We start from the raw sequence: 24,181 nt of genomic DNA, 5'->3' as shown, positions 1-24,181 counted from the left end.
CTCTCCTCCCCTCCCCCCAGGACTCTTGACCTCCCCAGGATCCATGATTTCCCTGACCATTCAAGGAAAACGGTCACGAGGCACAGTGCGAACCAGACCGCAGATTCCTGGGAAACGTCTGTGTCCTTCCTCCTTCCCCCTCACCCCCCCACCCCCAGCTCTAGCCTCTTTGCATGAAGCACACCCTCGAGGAAGAACTTATCTGATGAGCCTTGAGGCTCTTTTTCCAGCTGGCACCCGGCTACCGGGGCCTGGAGGAAACGGTGAGTCTCCGGATGTTCTGGCTTTATTCCTGAATCTCCTAAAAGAGACGAGCCTGGGTGTTGCTGGGCTTCTGGAACCCGGAAAGCGTATCTGCATCCCGGACAGATCTATTCGTCTTCACAAAATGCTCACGTGCAACCACGCCGACCATTGGATTGGAATGTGCTCTCTCGATCGTTTCCATCTTCTCTCTGGGAAAGGCTGGGCCCTGGCATTTCAGGTGCCGGGGAAAACCCTCCTTTGCTGATGATCATCTCTGGCCATCTCCCACGATCCACCTTCAGACATCCCACGCAGGTGGACACGCACACACACGGAGCCTATGAACAGCCCCCGTGAGTTGTGCTTTGGCCGGCGGCACTCCACGTTTTACAAATATTTGGGGCCAGAGCCCTGTGCCACGGAGGCCTGAACACGTTTTCTGAATGCGGCCCCTCCACCTCACCCTTAAGGGATTCAGCCCTTTTCTGAAGCTAAATCCTAAAGTAATGATCTCGAACTTGGGTGCACACTAGAATCACCCGGGGGTGAAGGGGGCACCGTAAGGAATACAGTCCCCAGGTGGAACTCTCAGGCACCCCAATTCGATGAGGCGGGGAGGATGTTGGCAGTATGAGCGCGCTTTCACATGGCACCTGCTCACGCCAGAGCAGTTTCTCTGATAAGAATTGCGGGGTTACTGTGCCTCCAGCCAGTGACTCTCAAACCTGGGCACATCTCAGAATCCCCTGGAGTGCTGGTTACACACAGATTCCTGGACTCTACCCCCCAAATGTCTGACTCGGTAGGTCTGGGTGAGACTGAGAATTACTTGCGTCTAACTGGTTCTCTCGGGACGGGGATTTGATGCTTCATTTAAGCGCTCAAGCTTTGTATTTCTTCAAATAAATTTAGATGAAACTGTTAGGAAAGCCGTTTCTCAGGCCAACACGGGCCAAACGACTTGTCCGCAAGCCTCCAGCCAGTTGACTCACTAGTCCTTTGTTTGAAACTCACGGTCAGGTTCCCCGACTCCCCGTCGGCGATGTCCTGACCACAGCATCCCGACGCTAACACTGGGCAAGAAGCCCCGAGGTAGGTCCCACCAGACGTGAAGTGTGCTTAGAGAAGCTGCTGCAGTAGAGGCCTGGCATCGAGGGCCCCTGTGCCAGGTTTCCTAGATGCAGAAACTTCTTCTGTGCCCCGCAGTAGAACATCCACACAGTAATGCCGGCAAATCCTCAGTGTAGAGAGTTCAACGAATTCAGAACGGGAAGCTCCACTCGCCCGCCTGCTAACGCCGCTTCCCGGGGCGGCGCCCGCTGGGAGGAGGGGGAGGGTTAGCGAGCGCCTGCGGGCAGGGCTGCAGCCTGCGCGCACCTGCCGCGGCCCAAAACCTCCCGGGAGAAAGCGCGTATTCCAGCGACACGGTGCCACGAGTTCAGCAGGGTTCTGCCCCCTGTGGGGGGAGGGCGCCCTTCTCCCCGGGCATCCCGCCCCGCCCCTCCCGGGGGCCTGGAATCGAATCCGCGGTCGCACGGCAGGTGCCACTCGGCCGCGCCCCGAGCCGGGTGGTATTTATTGCGCGCGGGACGCCGGGGTCGGCGTCCCGCGCGCGGCTCACGAAGGAGCGCTCGTTTCACTCCTGCCCGGAAGGGTTCCGCATCCGGACCTGCTTGGTGTGTGGGTAGAGACACAAATAAATTCGGAGCAAGCCCGCTCTCCAGCGAGTCAGGATGGCCGAGCGGTCTAAGGCGCTGCGTTCAGGTCGCAGTCTCCCCTGGAGGCGTGGGTTCGAATCCCACTCCTGACAGAACGGTCGTTTTTTTTTCGAATCCTTACTATGGAAGGTGGCCCGCTACTTTTTCCAATATTCCAACAGCGGAATGATCAACTGAAAAAAAAAAAAAAAAAAAAAATTCTTGTCTATGCTCTCGAATGTAAGCACTCGGTACGTACAAGATGATGTAAGGCCTGGTAGTTTTCATTTCCTTTCTCTGCAATTGTCTCTCCTCTCACATTCGAGGAATTGAATGAATGCTACCCCTAAATTACAAGCGCCGATGTCGGCAGGGCCCTCTTTTGTTTGCTTATAGATTTCTTTTTAATAATACCCTTTTCTCAAGTTCATGTCCCATCCTCCACCCCCATAAGAAATTTCTGGAGAGAGGGTATCTTTTTCCTTCTCAATGTTTTTGTGGAACATATATTTTTGGTTTCAGTGCTTTCGTTTTTAATCCACATAAATGACACTGTTTCATATATCCTATTCCATTTTATTTTATTTTATTTTATTTTACATCCAAGTTAGCTAGCATATAGTGCAACAGTGATTTCACCAGTATATTTAATGCCCCTTCCCCATTTAGCCCCTCCCCCCTCCCACAACCCCTCCAGTAACCCTCTGTTTGTTCCCCATATATGAGTCTCTTATGTTTTGTCTCCCTCCCTATTTTTTTTTTTTTAATTTAATGTTTACTTATTTTTAAGAGAGAAAGAGACAGAGCATGAGTGGAGAAGGGGCAGAGAGAGAGAGGGAGGCACAGAATCTGAAGCAGGCTCCAGGCTCTGAGCTGTCAGCATAGGGCCAGACCCGGGCTCCAACTCACAAATTGTGAGATCATGACCTGAGCCAAAGTAGGAAGCTCAACCAACTGAGCCACCCGGGTGCCTCCCCTCCCAGTTTTTATATTATTTTTGCTTCCCTTCTCTTATGTTCATCTGTTTTGTCTCTTAAAGCCCTCATATGAGTGAAGTCATGTGATATTTGTCTTTCTCTGACTAATTTCGCTTAGCATCATACCCTCCAGTTCCATCCACGTAGCTGCAAATGTCAAGATTTCATTCTTTTTGATTGCCGAGTAAGACTCCATTGTATAGATATACCACATCTTCTTTATCCATTCATCCATCGTATCCCATTCAATGTTTACCTCATTTCCATCCTACCACAGTTTTGAGGTTTACCTATGTTGCCGTATGCACATCTAGACCATTGCTTTTAATTGCTGCACAGAGATCTGCAAGCGTGGGTTTGCCTACTCACCCAGGGATGACTCCCAGACTGGGTTCAACGCCTGGCCACCACAAAAAAAAAAAAAAAAAAAATGCCATCAATGAATGTCTTCCTATGTTTTCCATTATGAATCTTTCCTTGACATAGAGCAGGAGCAAATGACAGGTGATGAGGGTCTGACAGTTAAAAAGGTTAGACTTCAGAACTGGATCTAGGACCCAGGGAATGTGATTTAGACACATAGAAATGCACGTTTAGTGACATCTTCAGAAATATCCCTCAAATTCAAGTTTCCTGATGTTCAGACTGCTTATCTTAAGCATCAATAGTTACAGCTACAAATATTAACAGTGCTTCTATTTTGAACTCAAAACTTAGACAGTGAATATTATTCTAACATAATTTCTTGCAAAGCCCCAAGTAATCAAAAAGCACAGGCCACTGGAATTTTCTCCTCACCATTCCATTTTTAAAAGAAATCCGATCCAATCCCAGGTTACAAGGACAGAAAACAGAGGGAGTCTGTTTTATGATCACTGATAATCATTCTGCCCTCTCCCAAATTCCTCAAAATTCACAGAAACCTTCATACACACACTGAAAGAAAAGCGAGTTGGTATTGCTTAGAAAGACTGTCCTCAGTAAGGTTAGAAAAGAACAAGCAAACGAGGGTTCTCCTTATCGCCCAGGTGGCCACACACCCAGTCCATTTCTGCCCATTTAGTGTCCTCCCTGGGGCCCTGGCAACATATGAGAAAAGAGGAAATGGCCAACAGGTGCAAAGAGAAGCATTTAGAGACACTTGGAGGGCGAACGGGTTCAATGGTCTTCAGGCTACAGGGGCCCCTGACTCTGCCACTGATGAGCTATGTGACCTTCCAGGCAAGTGACTTTGTAAGCCCGTGCCTTGGTGCCCTCCTCTGTAAAGGGAAGGAAATAACTGAACATAACTTCATAAGTAGGCTGTGAGGATTGCGTGACTTAGTAGATAAAAAGTGCTTGGCAAAGAACACTTTATTTGCCTGGAAAATCAGGAACACCTGATAAATGATATTTTTTGTTACAATAGAGCACCTGCTCTCTGCTGGGGCCTGTGCTGAACTCTGGAGATTGGAGATCGCCCTTATTTGAGAGAAAGAGAGAGGGCTTGAGCAGGGGACTGGCAGAGAGAGAGGGAGAGAGAAACGCAAGCAGGCTCCGCACTGTCGGAGCAGAGCCCGCCGGGGGCCTGAACCCATGACCATGAGATCATGGCCTGAGTAGAAACCAAGAGGCAGATTCTTAACCGGCTGAGCCACCAAGGTGCCCCAGTAGCACGTGGTCTTTCAAAACAAAACAAAACATGAAGCAAGCAAGCAAGCAAGCAAACAAATTTATCCCATGAAGCATTTGATGACTTACGGTCAGGTCAAGTCCATCTGTGGTCTTTATGAGAGTTTCAGGATCTGCACACACAACCACGCAGTCCACCCCTCTCCTCCCACCCGCCATTGCTTCCTCGGATCTTCACCTGTAGCCACCCACGGTCCCCTTTGCCAGGAGCATCTTTTCCACGCCTTCTGTCCAGCCCCCTCTCTACATCTCCTCCATGCGCAGTATGGGCGTCACTTCTTCGTGAAGTCTTCCCCCACCTCTTTCCTCCACCAGTCTGGGCTAGTGAACTGCGGCCCCCAGGGCCCCCACTCCCAGTGTTATCACCCGCCACTACCCTGCAACTGCCATTGAACTGTCTGCCGCACCCCGCACCCTCCCCCCCAGGCTTTTTACAGCACCATTCATGACCCACGTGCGATTGGCATGGCGCTTGCCATAGAACTGGCTCTGGACAAGTAGGCACCGGGGGGCTAAACAAACATTGGATTGTAAATCATTTCCACTTGTACACATAAATCACTTTCATGGTCCATATATGGAGAGGTAGAAAGGCTTTCAAGCTTTTGGGGAGAGATGGTTAGAGTCCTCACCTGGAATATTCTAGAGCTCCAAAAGCCAGCACCATTACCTCAGTGGTACAGATCATGCACTCTGTCAAGGGCCTCTGGGCTGGAAGCATCCCGGTAAAGGTGTTCCTGGACCCTGATGGAGCAGGGGGTGAAGGTCAAGTGAAATTCAGGAGCAGGGTGAAGTAGTGTTCTAGTGCTGACGTCTACACCATGACTCAGCCTGAGAGTCTGCGCCTTGGCTCTTCCTGGACGGCTTGGAGTCAGCCTGGGGCTGCCATTTTCAAGTCCGCCTGTCCCAGCGGGCTATCCATCCACTCTGTGACGTACAGACAGTTGCTTCTTCCTGACGCCTTCTTTTCTGAAATCACCGGTGACAAATAGTTTGAGTTTGATGCTCCTTTCCGAAAAAGTCAGAGCACAACACCACCCGTTAGATCAGTTATTTGCGGCTTGCGTGATGTGGTTGGATTTTAGCGGCTGCTGTGAATTGAGATGCTGCACATGTAGCAATCATTCCGGAGGCTGCGCTTTCTGCAAATATTGCCCGCTGATTGTAAGAGTGCATTGGTTTGGAATTCCCCCAGGAAAGAGGATCGGGTGACCAGAGACTATGATGTTGCTTGTAGTTTCAACTTGGTGATTTTGCCTTCTGCTTTCCTTAGTTTCCTCTAGTATTGGCTGCAAAAAAAAAAAAAAAAAAAAAAAAAAAGTGTAAAATAAGTGTTGACACAAAGGAAGATGGAAATTCTTTCTCCTGAAAGAAACGCAAACTCTTTTCTCTCTATGCAGAGTGGCCACCCTGAGACCCACATAAAACACTTTGACGAAATTCCATAGGGGAATTCACCCCTGATGTTATACTTTGATCGCGCATTCTCTTTGCTGGGAGCGGGAAAACCACAAAAGGCCCCGCTGGGATTCGAACCCAGGATCTCCTGTTTACTAGACAGGCGCTTTAACCAGCTAAGCCACGGAGCCGGCATGCCTGCCTGCTTCCAAATCGACATAGAAAAGGAATGATGTTTGCTTTCCTTGTGTGTATGTGTGCATTTTCCCACCACTGAGGGTCAGGAGCAGCCTAGAGGCTTCTCTAGGCCCAAAAGATGAATCAGTCCCCGCTTCGCCCCCAGAAGACCTAAGAAACTGCGCGGCTGCAGGAAAACTGACGCCCTTTCCCGCAGGCGCCGGAAGGCATCTTGTCCCAGAAACTGCGGGGAGGGCGGTTCTCACGCCTCCGCGGGGAGTGTGACCCGGGGCCCCAGGGAGGGGACGCCCGGCTTTTCCACCACAACTCCTCCAGCACCGAGAACCGTTCCCTCGGGAAGCGAGCTCTGTGTTCTGAGTGTCACGGTCTTTAATGAAAACTCCAGTCATTCCTTACCCCATGGCTTTCCCTAAAATTGGGTTCCACCTGCCTGCTTCTGCTTATAAGGCTAACTAATGGAATCCCACAGCCGCACCTTTAGAAATAGGAGACTTCATAATTAACATCTAGTTTTAGCAAGAGATAGAGAAGCAGCCCCCTCTCCTCCACAGCTACAGAGGGAGAGAAGCTTTCTTGTCCTAAAACTGGTGCAAAGGATTTGTTTTGATTAAGATGTCAAATTGAGAGCATTCACAAGAACTTCTATATTGTCATGGGGACTTGTGTGTTTGTCACTCTTCCCCAATTTATTCTATTCTCTGTAAAATCAATCTGTCCTTGGGAATAAGATTTGAACAAAGGGCGTTAGTGCAACTCCCAAGAGTTTACAAATTATTGCCATAACTCGAGAATGTAACTTCCCAGATGAAACCTCTAATTACGATTGGCTGTGTTGCCCGAAATCTGTTCTCCTGGGGATAATGCTGAAATCAGCCTTTCGGTATTTCTAAATTGTATCCACATTTGAAGGATTTCGCTGTCACACTCTAAAAGGCAGCCCTTGGCACTTAACCACCGCCTCCACACAGTGGAGGGCTGGGGTATAAAAGCCCATGACTCTGCTAGATTTCTCATTGTAGTAAAAACCCTGAAAGTCTATGAAACATGAAATCGGTTTGAGCCTCCATGAAATAAGCACCTAGTTCTTTAATATGATAAGATTAGCCATTATATTATTAGTGTGCTGGGAGCCAACATAAAGAGCACAGCCACACCTACTATGGCTTTGACCAAACTGTGGCAGATTATCAGAGAGACAGCAGAGCGGTGAGTATTTGGTCGGGGTTTTTCCTTTGGTTGGTCACCAGCGGTCAAAATCTGCAGTGAAATGCTGCTAAGTCAAAGCGGCTGTTTAACAAGCCGCAGACAAATCGTGGGGGGAAAACTGAGACTTAGAACAATTGCTTCCAGAACTCTGGGTGCGAATTCTCTCCTCTACGCAATCCCCAGTGTGGCCGGCAGAGCCCGTGGAAGGGCCTCTCACACTTGGCTCTGTTCCTCGCATCTGAAACTGGAGAAGGTGGGGATCTCTGTGTCACAGACTGCTGACAATAATGTAAAGAAACACGGGAGGGGCAGAGAGTGCCATGGTCCACATGCTTGAGAGAGAAACCGGAAGAACAGTGCATTGCGATGGTTAGCTTGATGTGGGAACTTGGCTAGGCTGTACAGTACCCAGTTATTCAACTGAACACTAATCTGGATGTTGCTGTAAAGATACTTTGTAAATATCTTCGTGGGTTAACGTGGTTACAATGAGTTGACTGTAAGATCCTCAGTAATACGGGTGAGCCAGCCAGCCGAACCAATGATTATTTCCCATGAATTATTATTTCCAACCAGGTGAAAGGCTTTATTTAAAAGCAAAATGGAGGCTTCCCGGAGGAAGAAGAAATTCTGTCTTAAGACTGTAGCATCAGCTCCTGCCTGAGATTTTCTAAACTACAGGCCTGCTCGGCAGATTTCAGACTTGCCAGGCTTTGAAATAGTCATTCATTCATTCGTTCGTTCATTCATTCATTCATTCATATTCTCTTACTAGTTCTGTTGGTTTTTTTTTTTTTTTTTTTTTCTGGACTCTGTTTCTCTGACTGATACAACCACTGAAGAAAAGACTGAATGCTAGAAACTGGAACTCTCAGAAAAGGTGACCCCTAGAAAGCTCTCCAAAAACAAAGTGAAAGCATGCCTCGGCTCATGTCAGGTTGTGAGCATCGCGGAGAACTTGGAGGCCGCTGAAGCTTTCAAAACCTGCCCAACGAAGGGAGGTCTCTGCAGACACCGAGGAGAGAACATGTGGACGGGGCCTCCAGCTAGCTGAGTTGAAGCCCATTTTAGAGGTGCAAGACGCGACCCGCGGCTCCAGGGACCCCTTGGGGTCTGGCCTGCCTGCCCATCCTGGGTATGCGATGAGGGTAAACTAGAACCGAGAAGTACCCCAGTGTGCTTCATTTCTCAAAATTCAAGCGTGAGTGCTCATGTTTCCAAACTGCTCTTGAGAACAGAAATCTCCTTTTGCTTCTTATAGGGAGGCGACAGTCTGTGAACTCGGATGGGAAAATAAATATTTATCTTGACGAACTTGATACTGAAACTTTGTGTTTTATTCCATCTTGAGTGTTGGCAACAAAGTACTGTTGTATCTCAGCCCTTTTTATGTTGTCATTTTTGGAGATCACAAGTATTTCACATCAAACTACAGTTGTTACAAATTTCTTTAAATATCCTGGATGCTCATTAGTGCTTTGAAATTACGGTATTGATTAGACCTGCTGTACATTGTTAGTGCATTAATAGAGGAGCAAAAATATTGCCACAGCATACGTTTTTAATATTTTGGTAACCTATTTCAATGTAATTGATTTCCCTTTGAAATCGTACGTACTTATCTTTTTTTCTTTCTAGCCGAAACGATTATTCTGTGAGGCAGTCCATAACCAGCAAAGTGCCCTAGGCACACAAGTAGAAAACCTGGCCAGAGGTCTCCTGTTCCATTGTCCAGGGGGAGATTCCTAACTCGGTCTACTATAAGGTTATGCAGAAAGAGCAGGGACACCTGTATTATTCTTAAGGGCCGATGCAACCTTATGAACTGAAAACGACTATTTTCTACACTCAGTGGATATGTTCTCAATGTCAGGCAGTTTCACTCGGTTAACAGCCGTCAACCTCTCCGCGATGCTCACCCAGGCATGGGGACGACGATTACTTCTCAAGAATTCTGGAGACTGAAACGCACACCTGGGAGATGCTTACTCGCTTCCTGAGAAAGCAAACACCGCGCAGTCACGCGTGCGAGCTGACGACGCCCCTTTCAAAGGTGTCAAATTGGGAGTCGCAGGCCCAGCGGGAGGCGCGCAGGCAAGCAGGTGCTTAGCACAGAGCCTTGCTTGGTAAGTACTGAAACACATTTTTTAACGACCGAAGGAGAGACAAGAGAGCACGCCAGATCACGCCACCCCACCACGACCTCCAAGTCCCAACAGATCACATCCACGGTCCCCGCAAGCGGGGGGTCTGTGCGCGCTCTCGCCCCTCCAGGCTCTTTTCCCTGATACCCGCGTTTCTCTCTCGTTAATCACCGTCTCCGCCGGGCCTTCCTGGTCTTCCCGGTCTTGTTGTTTTCCTCCAAACGCTCATCATGATTATTCTCCTTATGTAGTGCTTCCCTGTCATCTTGTCGATGGACAAGGGACCACATCGCTTTTCTTCAGGGCTCCACTTCCAGCGCCTCCGACGGTAACCCTGGTTGCGGGGCGAACGCGTGGATGGCGAGGTGTCGCGGGCGGAGAAGACGCCGCGGAGGGGAGCACGGACGCCACGGAGCGAGCAGCCGGCTGCAGGTGACCGGCCGGGAGCCCAGCGGGGCGGCGGGGAGCGCGGCCCGGGCGCGAGCGCGCCTCGCCTGGACCCGCCGGCGCCTGCGTCCTCACGAAAGTATCCGCGGCGGCAAACGCCTCCGTGCGGGCCAGTGGCGCAATGGATAACGCGTCTGACTACGGATCAGAAGATTCCAGGTTCGACTCCTGGCTGGCTCGAGGCGGGTCGTGCTATTTTGCCTCTCCCTGGCAGAGCACCGCGGCACGCCGTGGAGCCCGAAAACTCGGGCACGGCGACATCTGCCTTGCAGGTTCTCCGGGGCCAAAGAGCGCCCCATTTACCCCAGCTGGGGGGGGGGTCCTCACGCCCCTGCACAGCAAGTTCCGCGTCTCGGCCACGGGGTGGCGCTGAGCAGCCCGAGGCCTGTGCACGGTCCCGGGGCGCGCCTATTCCGATTGAGAAGCAACCGAGAAAGGTCACTCGTGAGCACTGAAGCCTCTCTCTTGTTTTCTCCCAACCTGGGCATTTCCAGAATAAACTGTTAGGGATTTGTTTTCAAGTCTGTACACTGGGAGGCTTTGGCCTGCGCTCTTCACGGTCTCGTGTGGTGCGAACAAGACGGGGGCACGGACGCATGCGCACACAAACGACGCTCGTTTGCAGGAATCGGGCAGGCCGGGCGGCGTGTTCTGCAGGGAGAACTGCTCTCTCAGGGAGCCTCCCGCCGTCGTGTTTCCGTAGTGTAGTGGTTATCACGTTCGCCTCACACGCGAAAGGTCCCCGGTTCGAAACCGGGCGGAAACAAGCCTTCCTTTTCTTCTCTCCGTTTTGTAGCTGATTCCTTAACATTTTGTTTCCTTTATTTTCTAAAACTCTCAGGTCTTCTTTCATACGTTCCCGCCTTCTGTCGTCTTGTCGCCGGGCCGTGGTGCGGAGGCGGCCCCGCCCGAGCTGGGCCGGGGTCCCGCGGACCCGGGCGGCGGCCTGACGTCTCGCGAGCGGAGACGCGGCTCTCCCCGGCTCGCACGCGGCCGCGCGGCCGCCCGCAGCCCCGGAAGCGGTTCGTCGCCGCCCGCCGCCTTCCTGTTCCCGGCGGGGCCCGCTCGGCGCGTCCGCCCCCGGCCCCGCGGCCCGCGCCGGCCCCGCCCCAGCCGAGGGCACCGGCGCCCGGGCCGCGGCTGGGAGCCCCGCGCCTGTCGGACGGCCGCGGGACTCGGGTGCGCCGCCGAGGCGGTCGTGTACCGGGGACCCTCCGGCCGCCGCGCCTCCGGAATCACGGTGTGTCCGCCGGCCCGGGCGTGAGTCTCTGGGAAGGGGCGGAATTCCGGCGGCGCGTCGCCCGGACGCTGGGGCGGACACCTGGGGGGGGGCGGCCGGGGGGCCGAAGGGACTGCGCCGGCCGGGCCGTGGCGGGTGGGTTGGCCTGGCCCACCCCCCTCGGCGTCCGTCTCCCCCACTCCCGGGGGCCTCACCTGCGGGAAGTCCCCCTCCCCGCCGCCCCGGGGACCCCGGAGGCCCGGGTCTGCCTGCGCTTTGGCCTTCTGCCCTCCCCGCCCGAAGAAAGTTAAGAAACGGACCCGCGGTGGGTTCTGCGTGTCGCCTCGAAGCTTGGGGTCACGGGCCGCACCTGCTCGGAATCGGGTCTTGAGCCCCGGTGTTTGGCCTCTGACCTCGGAGCCCTGGTCTGCTTGCGTGTTAATTGGATCCATCAAAGGCTTTTCTGGCACAGAAGCCTTGGTATCCCACCCGACAGCCTCAGGATTTCCTTCGTAGGTGATTATTACTACCACGACCACCACTGCTTTTATTATTTCTATTACGGCTGCTTTTAAGGGTCGGCCAAGCCTAGTCTCCCAGTCCGCGGGGCTCTGGGTTCCCTGAAATGACTGATGCCAATGTGATGTGTTTATGGGCATAAGAAAGGGCAGTCTGTACCTAATGAGCTTTCCTTCTCTTTCTCCCTCCTCCATTTTCATCCTGTCTCTGCCAAAAAAAAAAAAGACATGATTTTATCATCTTGTTAATTCCCTTGTTAGCAAGATAATAAGGTTCGGCAGGTGGCCGATAGAAATTTATCTAAGACATTTTCATTTACAGTCTCTTCCCTGCCACTCAGAAATAGGAGGGAGTTAATGTGCCCAGAAAGCAGGCCGGGGTCTCAGGGGCCTGGGAGATGTCGGAGATTTGTCCTCGGATGCCAGTGGGCGGGTGCCCCAAGCCAACCAGTTGCAAATGGGTGACAGTTTCGTTTAGAAACCCGTGGCTCTCTGCTTCTCTTCAGACCAGGAGAACCCTGGCAAGATGCAGCTGCCCCACCCTTTTAGCCACTCTGCCCTTTCTCACCTTTCCCTCCCCCAGTGCCCCTCACTTAACCCCAGATGGAAGCCCGGGCTGCAGGCCCTGACTGATCACATGGTCTGGCAGGTGGAGAACAGATAGGCCCTAGATGGCGGCTGACGCCGGGTGGGCTCTTGTCCTGCGGCTCACCTTGCACACCATCTTTTCTTCGGTCATGTCCTTTATTCTCCCTTCCCCAAACTTGGTGTTAGCAGCCTTCTTCCAGGCCTCCCGTCCAACCCCAAAGCACTATCTTGCCCTGAGTAAGAGGCAGAGAGAAGGTGGCCTTGCGACTTTGGGGGTGGGATTGAGACCAGAACCCAAGTTAGAACTGGCTCCCAGAAATCCAGATCAGTAAATGCTGGTAAGATGCGCCCTGTTCGAGTCTGCTGGGAATGGGGTGGGGCATGTATTGGCTGGGGCGGGATTTGCTCCGTGGATACTGGAGACAGGCTTGCGAGGAAAGAGAAAAAACCATATGGGGGGAGGATTTTGAGAGCTGTGCCAAACCTCACAGGGCATCTCACCCGGGATGTGCTCTAGGTCAGTAGGGTGTTTGCACTCGCTCCTCCTGCGTTAATGTGCCGGAGCTGTGTGACAAAATGCCACAGGCTGCGTGTCGGAAACAACAGAAATGTATTTTCTCCCAGTTCTAAAGGCTGGAAGTCCGGCATCAGGATGTTGACAGGTTTGGTTTCTTCCCAAGCCTCTCTCCTTAGCTTGGATGGTCACCCCTCTGTGTTGTCTGTGTCCCGATGCCCTCTTATAAGGACAGGAATGCTGTCGGATTGGGGCCCACCCTTACGTCCTCATTTTACCTTAACTGCCTTTTTAAAGGCCCTGCCTCCAACTGCAGTCACAGTGTGAGGTCCTGGGGGTCAGGACTTCTACCTATGAATTGGGGGAGGGGGGGTGCAAATTCAGCTCACTTCTGGAGGCTGAGATGGATGTATCACGTATCCTGTTGACACAGTTTGGAGAATCCCCAGCAGTGCGTCTCCCAGAGGATCATAGCACAGCTGCCTCGAAGTCGGCGTTAGCAGGTTTCTCCTGCACATGAAAGCTAGGATTTACTCTTCATTTGACTATTAGGTGTTTTAGGCTATTTCTGCCAGTTAATTTCAACTTCCTAGGTCTCTTGCTAATGGACAAATGCACATCTTCGTAGCTAACAGAAGCATTTTAAGGAAAGGATGTTGCCTCTCCCCCGGGGGCTGCTGAGGGAGAGAGAGCCTGATCGTTGCGGAACAAGCATTCTGGTTAAACGAAGAGTTCTCCGTGAGGTGTGCAACGTGGGAGACAGTGATTGAGAGTCTCACTGGGTTCCTGTTCTGTTCTCTGTTGCAATAGCACTTCCAAGGACAAAGCTGTATTCCCAAAGGGGGACTGTTAAATTCCTAAAACTTGAAACATTGTTGCGGTGTCTTGATCATTTCTTGCCCTGGAGATAGCCATGGAAAGTCCTATTTCTGGATTCCCGCAGTTACAACATTAGGTAGATTTATCTGCCAGCCCGTAATAGTTCTTCCCTCTGACGTACACGATGGAATGTTTGTCGCCCTGTGAATTCTATATTTTATTGTCTGACACGTATCCACCATTACGGTAACATACAGAATGGTTTCACTGCCCTCAAAAGCCCCCCGTACCCGGGGAGCCTGGGTGGCTCGGTCGGTTAAGCGTCCGACTTCGGCTCAGGTCATGAGTTCGAGCCCCGCATTGGGCTCTGCGCTGACAGCTCAGAGCCTGGAGCCTGCTTCGGATTCTGTCTCCCTCTGTCTGCGCCTCCCCTGTTCATGCTCTGTCTCTCTCTGTCTCAGAGATGAATAAACATTAAGAAAAAACTTTTTTAAAAATAATTATACCAGGACAACAGGGATAAACCCAGTCACCCTAGCACCAGACCAAATGATTTTCATGCCGTAAAAGATCTCTCAACGTTGGTTCCTTCATCTTAAGAGCAGCTGCCTCCCTGCCTGTCCCTCTTCCAGGCACACCGTCACCACACGCAGCGTTAGCCTGTGGGATCTCTAGCCTCCTCAATTATTTTCTTTAAAAATCACTTTCCGTATTGCGCCAGAATTTGGGTTAAAACGCACACACACATCCCTTTTGTCCTCTAAGAATTGTTCAAGCATTTCTTTAGTGGTGCCTTTGGGAGAGGAAATAAAAAGAGGATAAATTAGGCTGAAGTTCACGGAATGTCTGGGGACGCGTGTCCTCGGACGAGGGCGGGCGAGTCCCCCGGACCAGCAGACCCATGCTGGGCTTCTGTGGCAGCAGGGGCTTCGTGACCCTCAGGAATTTAGAATATTTAGAGGCGGGCGAAGGGCTGCAAGGGGAGAGAAGGGTCCTGCTGATTTCACATTAGCTTTTCGCTGCATTGCTGTTCAGCGTGAGAATACAACTGTCCCTCCTGTTCATATCCTTCCCTGTTCCCAAAGTCCCTTACCAGGTGCCAAGGGCAATACTGACTGATTCAGGCACTTTGGCTCTTTCTTCTTCATGCGAATATATTTCTCCCTCTATTGCACAAGGAGGAAGGGAGAAACAAAATTTTCAGCGGCTCTAGTCATGGTGAAAAAGTGGGGAGAAAACTGGCTAATTTGATACTTTAGCACGATTTACAGGTGGGTCCTTTTGTTAGCCAAGGAACATAAAATCAAAACCAGGTTTGCTCAAGGATCAGGTTTGCCCACAAAGGTATCTAGATAGTGAGGTCCAGCAAAAACAACACAACAGAACTTTGGAGCAGTTTAGGGACAAGGTAATTTTTTTTTTTTTTCCTCAAAACGTTGTGGAGTGGGGCAGGGCAGAGGTTACAGAATTCCCCAGGAAATGGTTCAAGGGTGGGGGGTGGGCAGAGGTCTGAGCCGCTGGACTTGGCCTAAAGCTTTAAAAGAGTTCCCATGCCACTTGGGAATGGCATCCACAGCCCCGGGTCCTAATTACCCGACCCCAAATAAATCACCTTCTGTTCTGTGTGCTTCTGTGCGCTCCTGTCCCACCCCCAGCCCAAGGAAGAGAGTGCTACCTCACCCCTTCCCCTGGACCCCCACCCCGTCTCCAGCCACCGGCTCTTTCTCGACGCCCTTCCATGTGGCCCTTGTCCCGATTTTTACCTTTATCCCTTCTTTTGTTGTCGTTGTTGTTTTCTGTTTTGGTTTTACTACACGCTTGCGATGTAGACATGTCGCTTGGCTGTATGCTTGTCAGTGGATCTATACTGTACATATTTGGCAATCTATTGTTTTTGCTCAACATTACGTGCCTGAGATTCATCCTAATCTCTTCGTTTGTGCTGCTGACTCGCGTTCCTTTGCAGTGATGCTAATAATGGATTGATCTCTTCTGCTACCGAAAGGCCAGTGGGTGGTGTAGACGTTCGTAAACACTCTCATAGGGATTTCCTGTGTTCATCTCCAAGAATTCCTCTAGGTAAACACCCAGAAGTGAAATTGCTTTTCAGGATATTTTCAAATTTAATACACTAATTTACACACAAATAAACAGTACAGCCCAGCAGTGCATGATGCTTTAATTGTTCCGCATCTGCTGGGCGCTTGATTTTGTCAGGCCATTTAGTTTCCACCAATTTGATGGCCGTGAAATGTCAGTGTGACTTTCTCTGTGTTACTAGTGAGGTTGGGCATACTCGTACGTGCTTATTCACCATTCGTGCTGCTTCTAAGAAGTTCTTGCTAACACTTTTGCTCATTGTTGTAAAATTTTCATTTTGCCCTTCTCTCATGGATCTGTAGCCATTCTTTTTTTTTTTTTTTTTTTAATTTCTTAATGTTTATTTTTGAGAGACAGAGCACAACTTGGGGAGGGGCAGAGAGAGGGGGGGACACAGAATCCCAAGCAGGCTCCAGGCTCCGAGCTGTCGGCACAGAGACCCACACGGGGCTCGAACTCGTGAACTCTAAGATCATGACCTGAGCCCAAGTTGGAGGTTCAACTGACTGAACCCAGGCGCCCCAGGAATTCTTTGTATATTCTGGATTCGGATCCCTTGTCAGTTCTGTGTGTTAGGAATATCTTTGCCCAGCTTGGAACCTATCCTTTTACTTTTTTTTTTTTTTTTTTTTTTAATTTTTTTTTTTTCAACGTTTATTTATTTTTGGGACAGAGAGAGACAGAGCATGAACGGGGGAGGGGCAGAGAGAGAGGGAGACACAGAATCAGAAACAGGCTCCAGGCTCTGAGCCGTCAGCCCAGAGCCCGACGCGGGGCTCGAACTCCCGGACCGCGAGATCGTGACCTGGCTGAAGTCGGACGCTTAACCGACTGCGCCACCCAGGCGCCCCTCCTTTTACTTTTTTATACTATCTTCGATTTGTACAAGTTCTTCATTCTAATACAGTCAACCTTGAATGTTAAAGTAGTTCCGTCTGTCCGTCCATCCCGTAATGGCTTACACGCTTTGTGTTTGTTACAGAAATCTTCCCGGAAGCAGTGTGAGGAAGGCAGAAGCCGCCGCCCTCCCTGGCCTGGCGAAGCCACCCGCCACCATGCCCAAGAGAAAGGCAAAAGGCGATGCTAAAGGTGACAAAGCCAAGGTGAAGGGTGAGCCGCAGAGGAGATCTGCGCGGCTGTCTGCCAAACCCGCTCCCCCAAAACCGGAAGCCAGGCCTCCAAAGGCCGCTGCCAGGAAGGCCGAGAAGCGGCCCAAGGGGAGAAAGGGGAAAGCAGAGGGTGACAGAGTTGGGGACAAGGCCGGGGACAAGGCCGGGAAGAACCCGGACGCTTCCACGGCCCCGTCACAGAAAGCAGAAGGCAGCGGGGACGCCAAATGAAATGTACTTTTTTCATAACTCAACTTCTAGCGACTCTGCTGTTCGAGATACTGTCTGTCTTCAATCAACTTTTATAAAAGTGTAGAACTTGGGCTCTTATTTCCAACTTCCGCCGTTGGCATACAAGACACGTTGTTGTTGTCCCCTGTGGCAAGTGCAAGTCCCGCTGACAGAATGTCTCCGGGGCCCGATTGAAATGGGGGGAGATGGCGCCTCGTGTCCTCACTGTTGAAGATTATTCTTGGTTCCCGGGAGGGGTCTCCTGTCAGCCCCCCCGGGGCTCAGAAGCCTTCCGGCATGGAGAAGCAAAACCTCATGGCTTCTCTCCTGAGGCGAGCAGCATACACTGGCCTTCCTGGAATAGTCATGACGCGGCCTTGGCACCCCCAGCCTCCTGTCGGGTGATCACACTCAGGCCTTCTGGCTGGAACGTCAAGATGGCGTTGCCCCAAAGAGCCAGGATTCCTGTGTGTAGTTGGCGGGCGATCCCAGTGGCCATCCTGGACTTTTTAGCTCCTCTCCCCCACGTCAGAGTTGACCCGTGAAAAGATCTCGCGTAGCTCATGCGAAATATCCACGCCTCCCGAGAACGTCACCTTTTCAGAAGAGCAACAGGAGACTGTTGACTTGGGGGGGGCGGGGGGGGTAGTTTGAATGTTGTCGGGTGTTGTGTGGATTGATTGTCACCCGTGTCCTCCTGGAAGTGGCTGGTCCTGAAAAGTATCTTATAAAAGCTGAATATGTATTAGCTTGGTGGGAGGGGGATCATTTCCTACCCACAGCCCTAGAGATGTTCTTTACTGCACCTTAAACATAGTTTGACGTTTCACACTTGTCCGCAGTCTTCTCTGCACTGATCGGCGTGCAAAGTATGAGATAGAAGTTCAATATAATATTTTGTCCAGGTGGATAAGCAGTGGTCGTCGCTGCACCATTTTCTGAAGAGTTCATTCCTGCCCATGGATCTGGAACACCAGCTCTTTCGAAAACGGAGTCTCTTGGGGGTGGGTGGGTGCGGGGCAGGGCGGGCGTGGATTCTCTTCTGACTCACTGGTCAGTTTGCCCAACCCCACGGCAGTGCAGTATAGTCCTGAGCACTACAGCTTTTAGAAAGAGGTCTTGGTATCTCAGGACAAATCTCACCCCCACCTCCAAAATAAAATCTCCACCAAACTTGTCTTCTTCGGGAGCATCGTGGCCATCCTCAGCCGTTTGCTAACGGCTTTTAGAATTCGATTTGCTACAACTTTTAGAATTAGATTGATCAGTCCTTTTATTTAAAAATTTTTTTTAATGTCTATTCATTTTTGAGAGACAGAGAGAGACAGAGTGTGCGTAGGGGAGGGGCAGAGAGAGAGGGAGACACAGAATCCCAAGCAGGCTCCAGGCTCTGAGCTGCCAGCACGGAGCCTGATGTGTGGCTCGAACTCACGAATCGCGAGATCATGACCTGAGCCGACATCGGACGCTTAGCCGACTGAGCCACCCCGGCGCCCCTAGATTGACCAGTTCTAAAACAAAACAAAAATGCTGGAATTTTTATTGGACTTCTATTGAATTCATAGACTAATTACAATGTTGAGTCTTCCCTTGAACATGATGTAGCTCTTCATTTATTTAACCTTTTTAAGTGTCTTTCAATAAAGTTTTATAATTTTCTCCATAAATGTCTATTGTTAATATTTCCTAGGGACTTTATACTTTTTGATGCTATTTTTGTGGTATGTTTTTAGTTCCTGCATTTTCTAGCTAGTTGATTTTCGTATCCAGCATCTTTGCTAAACTCTCATTCGTGTAATATGTGTGTGTATTCTTTTGGGCTTTCTACATAAGTAAACCATATGTTGTGTATATGCAAACAGTTTTGCTTCTACACAATGTTATTCCCTTTTTTACTCTTTCTAACGCTGGGCATCGTCCAAGTTGCTAGGGGCACAACAACAAACAAAACAAAGGCGGCTTTCGCCAAGCTTCTATTCTGGTGGGGGGAGGGGTAGAAAATACCCAAACTTATGTGACGAGGGGCCTTAAAAGTGGGTGCTAAGTAGATAGGGTGGTTAGGGAAGTCCTCCCTGATGAGGATGACACCTGGGCGGAACCCTTAATGAAATAAAGGAACAAGAGAGGTCCACAGGAGGGAAAAGCGTTCCAGCAGAGGGAACGGCAAATGCAGGCAGGAGGTGAAAATGTGTTTGGCTGTTTGGCTCGCTGAGGGAGAACAAGGAAGCAGAAGAGGAATTGGAAAGAGGGTGGACAAGAGTATCTCTGAACATTATGGGGTACTGTTAGAGTTTCAGACAGAGAGTAACAATCTGAGTTGTGGAGGGGGGTGTGGGGGCACCGATGTGTGGGCAGGCGATAGGCTGTAAGGGACGGACAAAAGTTGGAGGAAGATCCGCTAAATGGCTGTCACTGAGTAGCATGAAACTATTTTATCAAGCTGTCTTACTGTCCCCCTGCTCAACTGTCCCCACCTCATTTTGCTTGGTAACCAGCAAACATGTATCTGTGACTTCTCTTTGCCAAGCAACAGATCGGGGTCAAAGAAAAACATGCCCTGTCCTCAGAGTCCAAAGGCAAATGCAGTAAAGTCACCACACGGTACTGTGCCTGGTGTGGGGCTAATGCCGCAGAAGATCCTGACCGTGATGCCAGAGCAGGAAGGGGTCCTGGGTTGTTTTGACACTTAAGCAGCAAAATGAAAACAGGAGTTAGTCTAGCAAGAAGTCCTTTAAGCAAGAAGGAGTGGGGGAAAGAAAGCCTTCTAGAAAGAGCAATGACATTTGCAAAGAGGTTAAGAGAACACGGTGCATAGTAGGTGGTCAATAAATTGTTGAATCCAAAGAATGATTTAAATGCATCACCAAGTAAATTCTAGCAGGTTTTTTTTGTTTTGTTTTTTGTTTTTTTTTACAGTAAGGAAGTTCTCAAGTGCTCACTGTGTGTCAAACACTGTGTCCAGTGATTTCCATGCGTAAGTTTATTTCCATGACCCTATGAGCTGAATATTATTATCCCCGTTTTACTTTACACTTAGCGAGTGACACTTGAGACAAACAGATTAAATAATTTGCCTTGAGGTCAGGCAGTGAGTGGTAAAATCCTTATTAAGACCCAGGTCTACCACTCGGGGGGTTAGAAAGCCCCTCATTGTTGGAAAGATCAGTGGTATAAATTTCAAATGTAATCCATCCAGTTTCTGAGTAAATTAAGGAAGTTGCCCAAGATAACCACTAGGAAACAATCAAATGCAAGCTATCCACATGCTAAACAGTTGTGATTTCCAGCGAAGACAGGTAGTAATGAAAGGACACTAAAGTCCAGGGGGATGTACTGCGTTTTTAAAAATCCAGGATCATGTTCTGATGGAGCCGAAGGATGGAACCCACGAACAAGGTTAAGAGCGGCACAGGCACCAAATTTATTAGGGCGAGAATGAAACAAGACTCCCGCTACCCACTACCCGGGGGGGGGGGGCTCCTTACAGAGGAGGCCTGTTTAGACAGTCCTCAGTGTATCAGGAGGGAGTTTATCAGCCTGGTTAGTGGCCAAACACATTTTACAAGAGGCCTTAAAATCCGGGGCATGATTTAGGGCCATTCACAGCTGGACATAGGGTATCTCAGTCTATTTGTTTGGTTTCCTGCAGGAATGATAATTTCAGTAGTCAGTAGGGGCCCTGATGAAAAATAGTAAAGACAGAAACCCATCAGGGTCTAAGAGACGTTCCAACACATGTCGTCCTTACAGCCGACTTCCCTAGGAAACAGTCCCCAGTTGGGATCTAATTTAATCATGCACGGACTGGTTTCGGCCGGCTCTGAGTGGCGTTCTCTGGGCCACAGGCGGCTAGACCAGGGATCTGGAGGGGCCCACATTAGACCAATGAGGAGGAAACCTCACAAGGGAGTCTTAAGAGTGGCAGCCGTCCTGGTGACTTAGGTGGCTGTCCCACGCCCAAGACGGACAACTTGGTATAAGGACAGGAATAAAGAGAGGGCATCAAGTTTCTGGTCTTAACATTCCTGCCAGGGTACTAACTTCCAGCCAAAAGGCAGCCTTTCTCCTCCCTGCAGAGGAGCCAGGGCACCAGAGGCCTGCAGCCTGAGCAACTGACATGAAACTGTTCCTCCAAAAGCCCCTGAAATAAAAGGAAAGAGGAGAGGAACTACCAAGTTAGCGCTGGGGCTCAGAGTCCAGATGAAAAAACTCACAGCCCCACCTAAGGGAGCCACAGTGATAAAATTATAAAGTGAGGTTCATGAGCAAATGGCTGAGAAAGAATTCTTGAGGTGTTTTCTGGTGGAAAAAGGTGATTTTACTGCAGCAAAGGGACAGGACCCAGGGGGCAGAGAGGGCTGCCCCGGGGGGGGGGTTGTGAGGAGTGACTGGCTACATACTTTCAAGTCAGTGGGCGTGAGGATAAGTCAGTCTCGGAGGAATTTGGAAGCAAGGTTTCAGGACGTTGAGGGGCAGCTGCTGTTAAGATAAGGTTGCTTTTAGTCTTTAATGAAACAAAAACATTAAGGCAGCAGGGCGGCCATGAGGTCCTCAAGGTCACGGTCTGCACATCTAGCAGTCGGCTGCAAGAGGCAAGGAGATTTAAACGGCATTTCTCTTGCCTTCGTTTCCCTCATCAAGTGGTCATATGGAATTTAGAATTTCAGCGTATCTCTAGCACCACAAAGCTAGAAAAGGGTTATTTATTATTATTTTTTTTCTGTACAGAGAGGCTAGGGTCTTAGCCAAATATTTCTAAGCGGGGAGAGCAAATTAGGAAATAATATATCGGTCCTGAAACCTCTCTGCCCACTTTTCCTGTCTGCAAATTCCTCAGTTAACACCCTGGTCCGTGAATATTTTAAGCACGTGGGTGTCTGACACCAAATAGACGGAGCGATACAGAGTTTTCCAGAATGACAGTTCTGACCCTCGAAAGTGAGTCAATGGTCCTGGCAGAGCCAGAAAGCCGAAGGACGGAGACGTATTTTCTGGATCCACCCCTGTCCCTCCCGGTTCTGTTACGGGGTGAACTGGGAAGACCCCGGGGCCTGGGGACTCCACCCACCCCTGGGGTGACCTGGGAAGACCCACCCAAGGAGTCCCCGAAGGGTATTGGTCTTGTCACAAGAAATTCAAGAACAGGCGTGCAGCACAACCAGCCACACAAGCGGGAAAGTTTATTAAAGGGAAAAGTACGGGGGCGCCTGGGTGGCGCAGTCGGTTGAGCGTCCGACTTCAGCCAGGTCACGATCTCGCGGTCCGTGAGTTCGAGCCCCGCGTCGGGCTCTGGGCTGATGGCTCCGAGCCTGGAGCCTGTTTCCGATTCTGTGTCTCCCTCTCTCTCTGCCCCTCCCCCGTTCATGCTCTGTCTCTCTCTGTCCCAAAAATAAATAAACGTTGAAAAAAAAAAAAAGGGAAAAGTACGATCTCGAGACACCAGAGCAGGCGGCTCGAGAGAGACAGAGACAGAGAGGACAGCCGCCATCCCCTAGGGGTTGGGTTCCCCTCCCCCAAGTTTCACCGCCGGTTGGGAACCGGGGGACAGAATGTTCAGGACTCCGGGCTGGTCTCCCACGTTTTCTCCTCTCTTGCTCAGAGCCTCCCGTGCTGGCGCCGCCCCCCGGGGCCCGTCCCGGTCCCGTCCGTGAGACTTGGAGATAGTGAGGCCTGCAGTGTAGATGGGTTTGGCGGGGGGGGGGGGGGGGCGGTTTGGGGGTCGTGAGCCAGCGGCCAAGAAACAAGTCTGGAGACGTCTTGGGTGCCAAAAGGTGATTGTATATAACCGCCCGGGGACAGGACCCGTGGGCAGGGAGAGCTGCCCTGGGGTTTGCGAGGAGTGCCGGGTTCTCTGTTTTTGGGTTTGTGGAGGGCGGGAAGGTAGAGATAACCTGAGTCTCTAAGGAAATTTCTGTCCGCTGAACGCAGCGCCTGCAGGGCCTTGGGGGCCTGGCTGTGGTTAAGGCTGCTTTTTTTTTTTTTTTTAATTTTTTTTTTTTTTAATGTTTATTTATTTTTGAGACACAGAGAGACAGAGCATGAACAGGGGAGGGTCAGAGAGAGAGGGAGAGACAGAATCCGAAGCAGGTTCCAGGCTCTGAGCTGTCAGCACAGAGCCCGACGTGGGGCTCGAGCTCACAGACCGTGAGATCATGACCTGAGCTGAAGTCAGATGCTTAACCGACTGAGCCACCCAGGCGCCCCTGCTTTTTGTTTTTAATACAACAGCGACAGCAAGGCAGCGGTGAGTTCCTTTCCGGGGGCCTCAGGCGTTTAGCAGTGGATGCAGGTCGTGAGAAGGTGTAATTGAAGCCACATTTCTCCTGCCTTTGTTCTCCTCAGTGGGAAAATGTCTGTGACTTCTGCTGGTGACGGAACCACAGACACTCCTGACGGTGGTTGGCTCCCTACGTTCCTAGGTTAAGGGTACAGCCAGATTTCAGCTCCAGCTCGGAGATCTGAAAGGTGCAAATGTTCACCAGTCCCCAAGGTAAGAAACCCTGCAAAAGCGCTTAACGCGGTGTCTGGCCCGTTGAGGGACCCCCAGAGAAGTGGATAGTGGCAATTTATTACTTTGCTTGTGCCCGTTCAGGTTTCTTTCGGGGAACCGGGGTAACGCCGATCACATGAAGTGTTGGAGGGACCCCAAAATGAATCAGAATGGAGCCCATGGCTTCAGGCGTTTTTTAATTCACTTTTTGACCGAGGTACAGTTGACGAATACTGTGTTAGTTTCAGCCGCCCCACGTAGGGACTCGGTGTCTGTGCACCTTGTGAAATGATCGCTGCCATTGTGTGGCCAACGTCTGTCATTTTACACAGTGACAAAAAACCTTCTGGGTGATGAGCATGTTCCAGATTTACTCTCTTAGCAAAACTGGCAGCTGTGTAATAGAGTATTATTGACTGCATGAACTTTGGTTACTTGTGCATCGACCTCAATGTGTAATCCGCTATGTAAATAACATATCTGCATCTACTTGTGTGTACGAATGCCTTTAGATGTGAGTGCTAAGGAGTGCTGTCCGCACCCTCCAGCTGCGGGATAAGGGAAGGGAAAGTTTGGTGGGTGTAGGGAGTCGGGGGTTGCAAAGTGAGG

At 50.6% G+C, this 24,181-nt stretch overlaps 1 protein-coding gene, 2 long non-coding RNA genes and 4 other non-coding genes across 11 annotated transcripts; 5 read left to right on the top strand and 2 right to left on the bottom strand.

Annotated features, from left to right (window-relative positions):
* The first annotated feature begins 1,973 nt into the window (after positions 1 to 1,973).
* TRNAL-CAG lies at positions 1,974 to 2,056 on the top strand. The gene has a single exon. It is a non-coding gene; the product is annotated as a tRNA-Leu (tRNA).
* A 2,556-nt stretch (positions 2,057 to 4,612) lies between these two features.
* On the bottom strand, positions 4,613 to 10,958 carry LOC123609530. Its single transcript, XR_006717803.1, has 2 exons — positions 7,342 to 10,958; positions 4,613 to 5,880 (listed from the first exon to the last, which is right to left on the bottom strand). It is a non-coding gene; the product is annotated as an uncharacterized LOC123609530 (long non-coding RNA).
* Positions 6,107 to 6,180, bottom strand: TRNAT-AGU. The gene has a single exon. It is a non-coding gene; the product is annotated as a tRNA-Thr (tRNA).
* TRNAR-ACG lies at positions 10,092 to 10,164 on the top strand. The gene has a single exon. It is a non-coding gene; the product is annotated as a tRNA-Arg (tRNA).
* On the top strand, positions 10,678 to 10,750 carry TRNAV-CAC. The gene has a single exon. It is a non-coding gene; the product is annotated as a tRNA-Val (tRNA).
* A 158-nt stretch (positions 10,959 to 11,116) lies between the features above and the next one.
* Positions 11,117 to 18,749, top strand: HMGN4 (high mobility group nucleosomal binding domain 4). 4 transcript variants are annotated; one of them, XM_045500597.1, is made up of 2 exons: positions 11,117 to 11,224; positions 16,725 to 18,749. In XM_045500597.1, exon 2 carries the CDS (start codon positions 16,798 to 16,800, stop codon positions 17,080 to 17,082), a length of 285 nt encoding a protein of 94 aa, XP_045356553.1. In that variant the 5' UTR covers positions 11,117 to 11,224; positions 16,725 to 16,797; the 3' UTR covers positions 17,083 to 18,749. The 4 variants fall into 4 exon arrangements, with proteins under 4 accessions (XP_045356553.1, XP_045356552.1, XP_045356550.1 ...); XM_045500596.1 differs by having other exon boundaries at positions 11,137 to 11,244; XM_045500594.1 differs by lacking the exon at positions 11,117 to 11,224 and adding an exon at positions 12,263 to 12,971.
* Positions 18,750 to 23,285: 4,536 nt separating this feature from the next.
* Positions 23,286 to 24,057, top strand: LOC123609533. Of its 2 annotated transcripts, XR_006717806.1 has the most exons (3): positions 23,286 to 23,326; positions 23,425 to 23,572; positions 23,675 to 24,057. It is a non-coding gene; the product is annotated as an uncharacterized LOC123609533 (long non-coding RNA). The 2 variants fall into 2 exon arrangements; XR_006717805.1 differs by lacking the exon at positions 23,286 to 23,326 and having other exon boundaries at positions 23,334 to 23,572.
* The last annotated feature ends 124 nt before the right edge of the window (positions 24,058 to 24,181 follow it).

The sequence above is a fragment of the Leopardus geoffroyi genome, chromosome B2 (assembly GCF_018350155.1).
Source record: "Leopardus geoffroyi isolate Oge1 chromosome B2, O.geoffroyi_Oge1_pat1.0, whole genome shotgun sequence".
Taxonomy (NCBI): Eukaryota; Metazoa; Chordata; class Mammalia; order Carnivora; family Felidae; genus Leopardus; species Leopardus geoffroyi.
The sequence above is the reverse complement of the archived record's forward strand: the minus strand, read 5'-3'. Positions and strand labels throughout refer to the sequence as shown.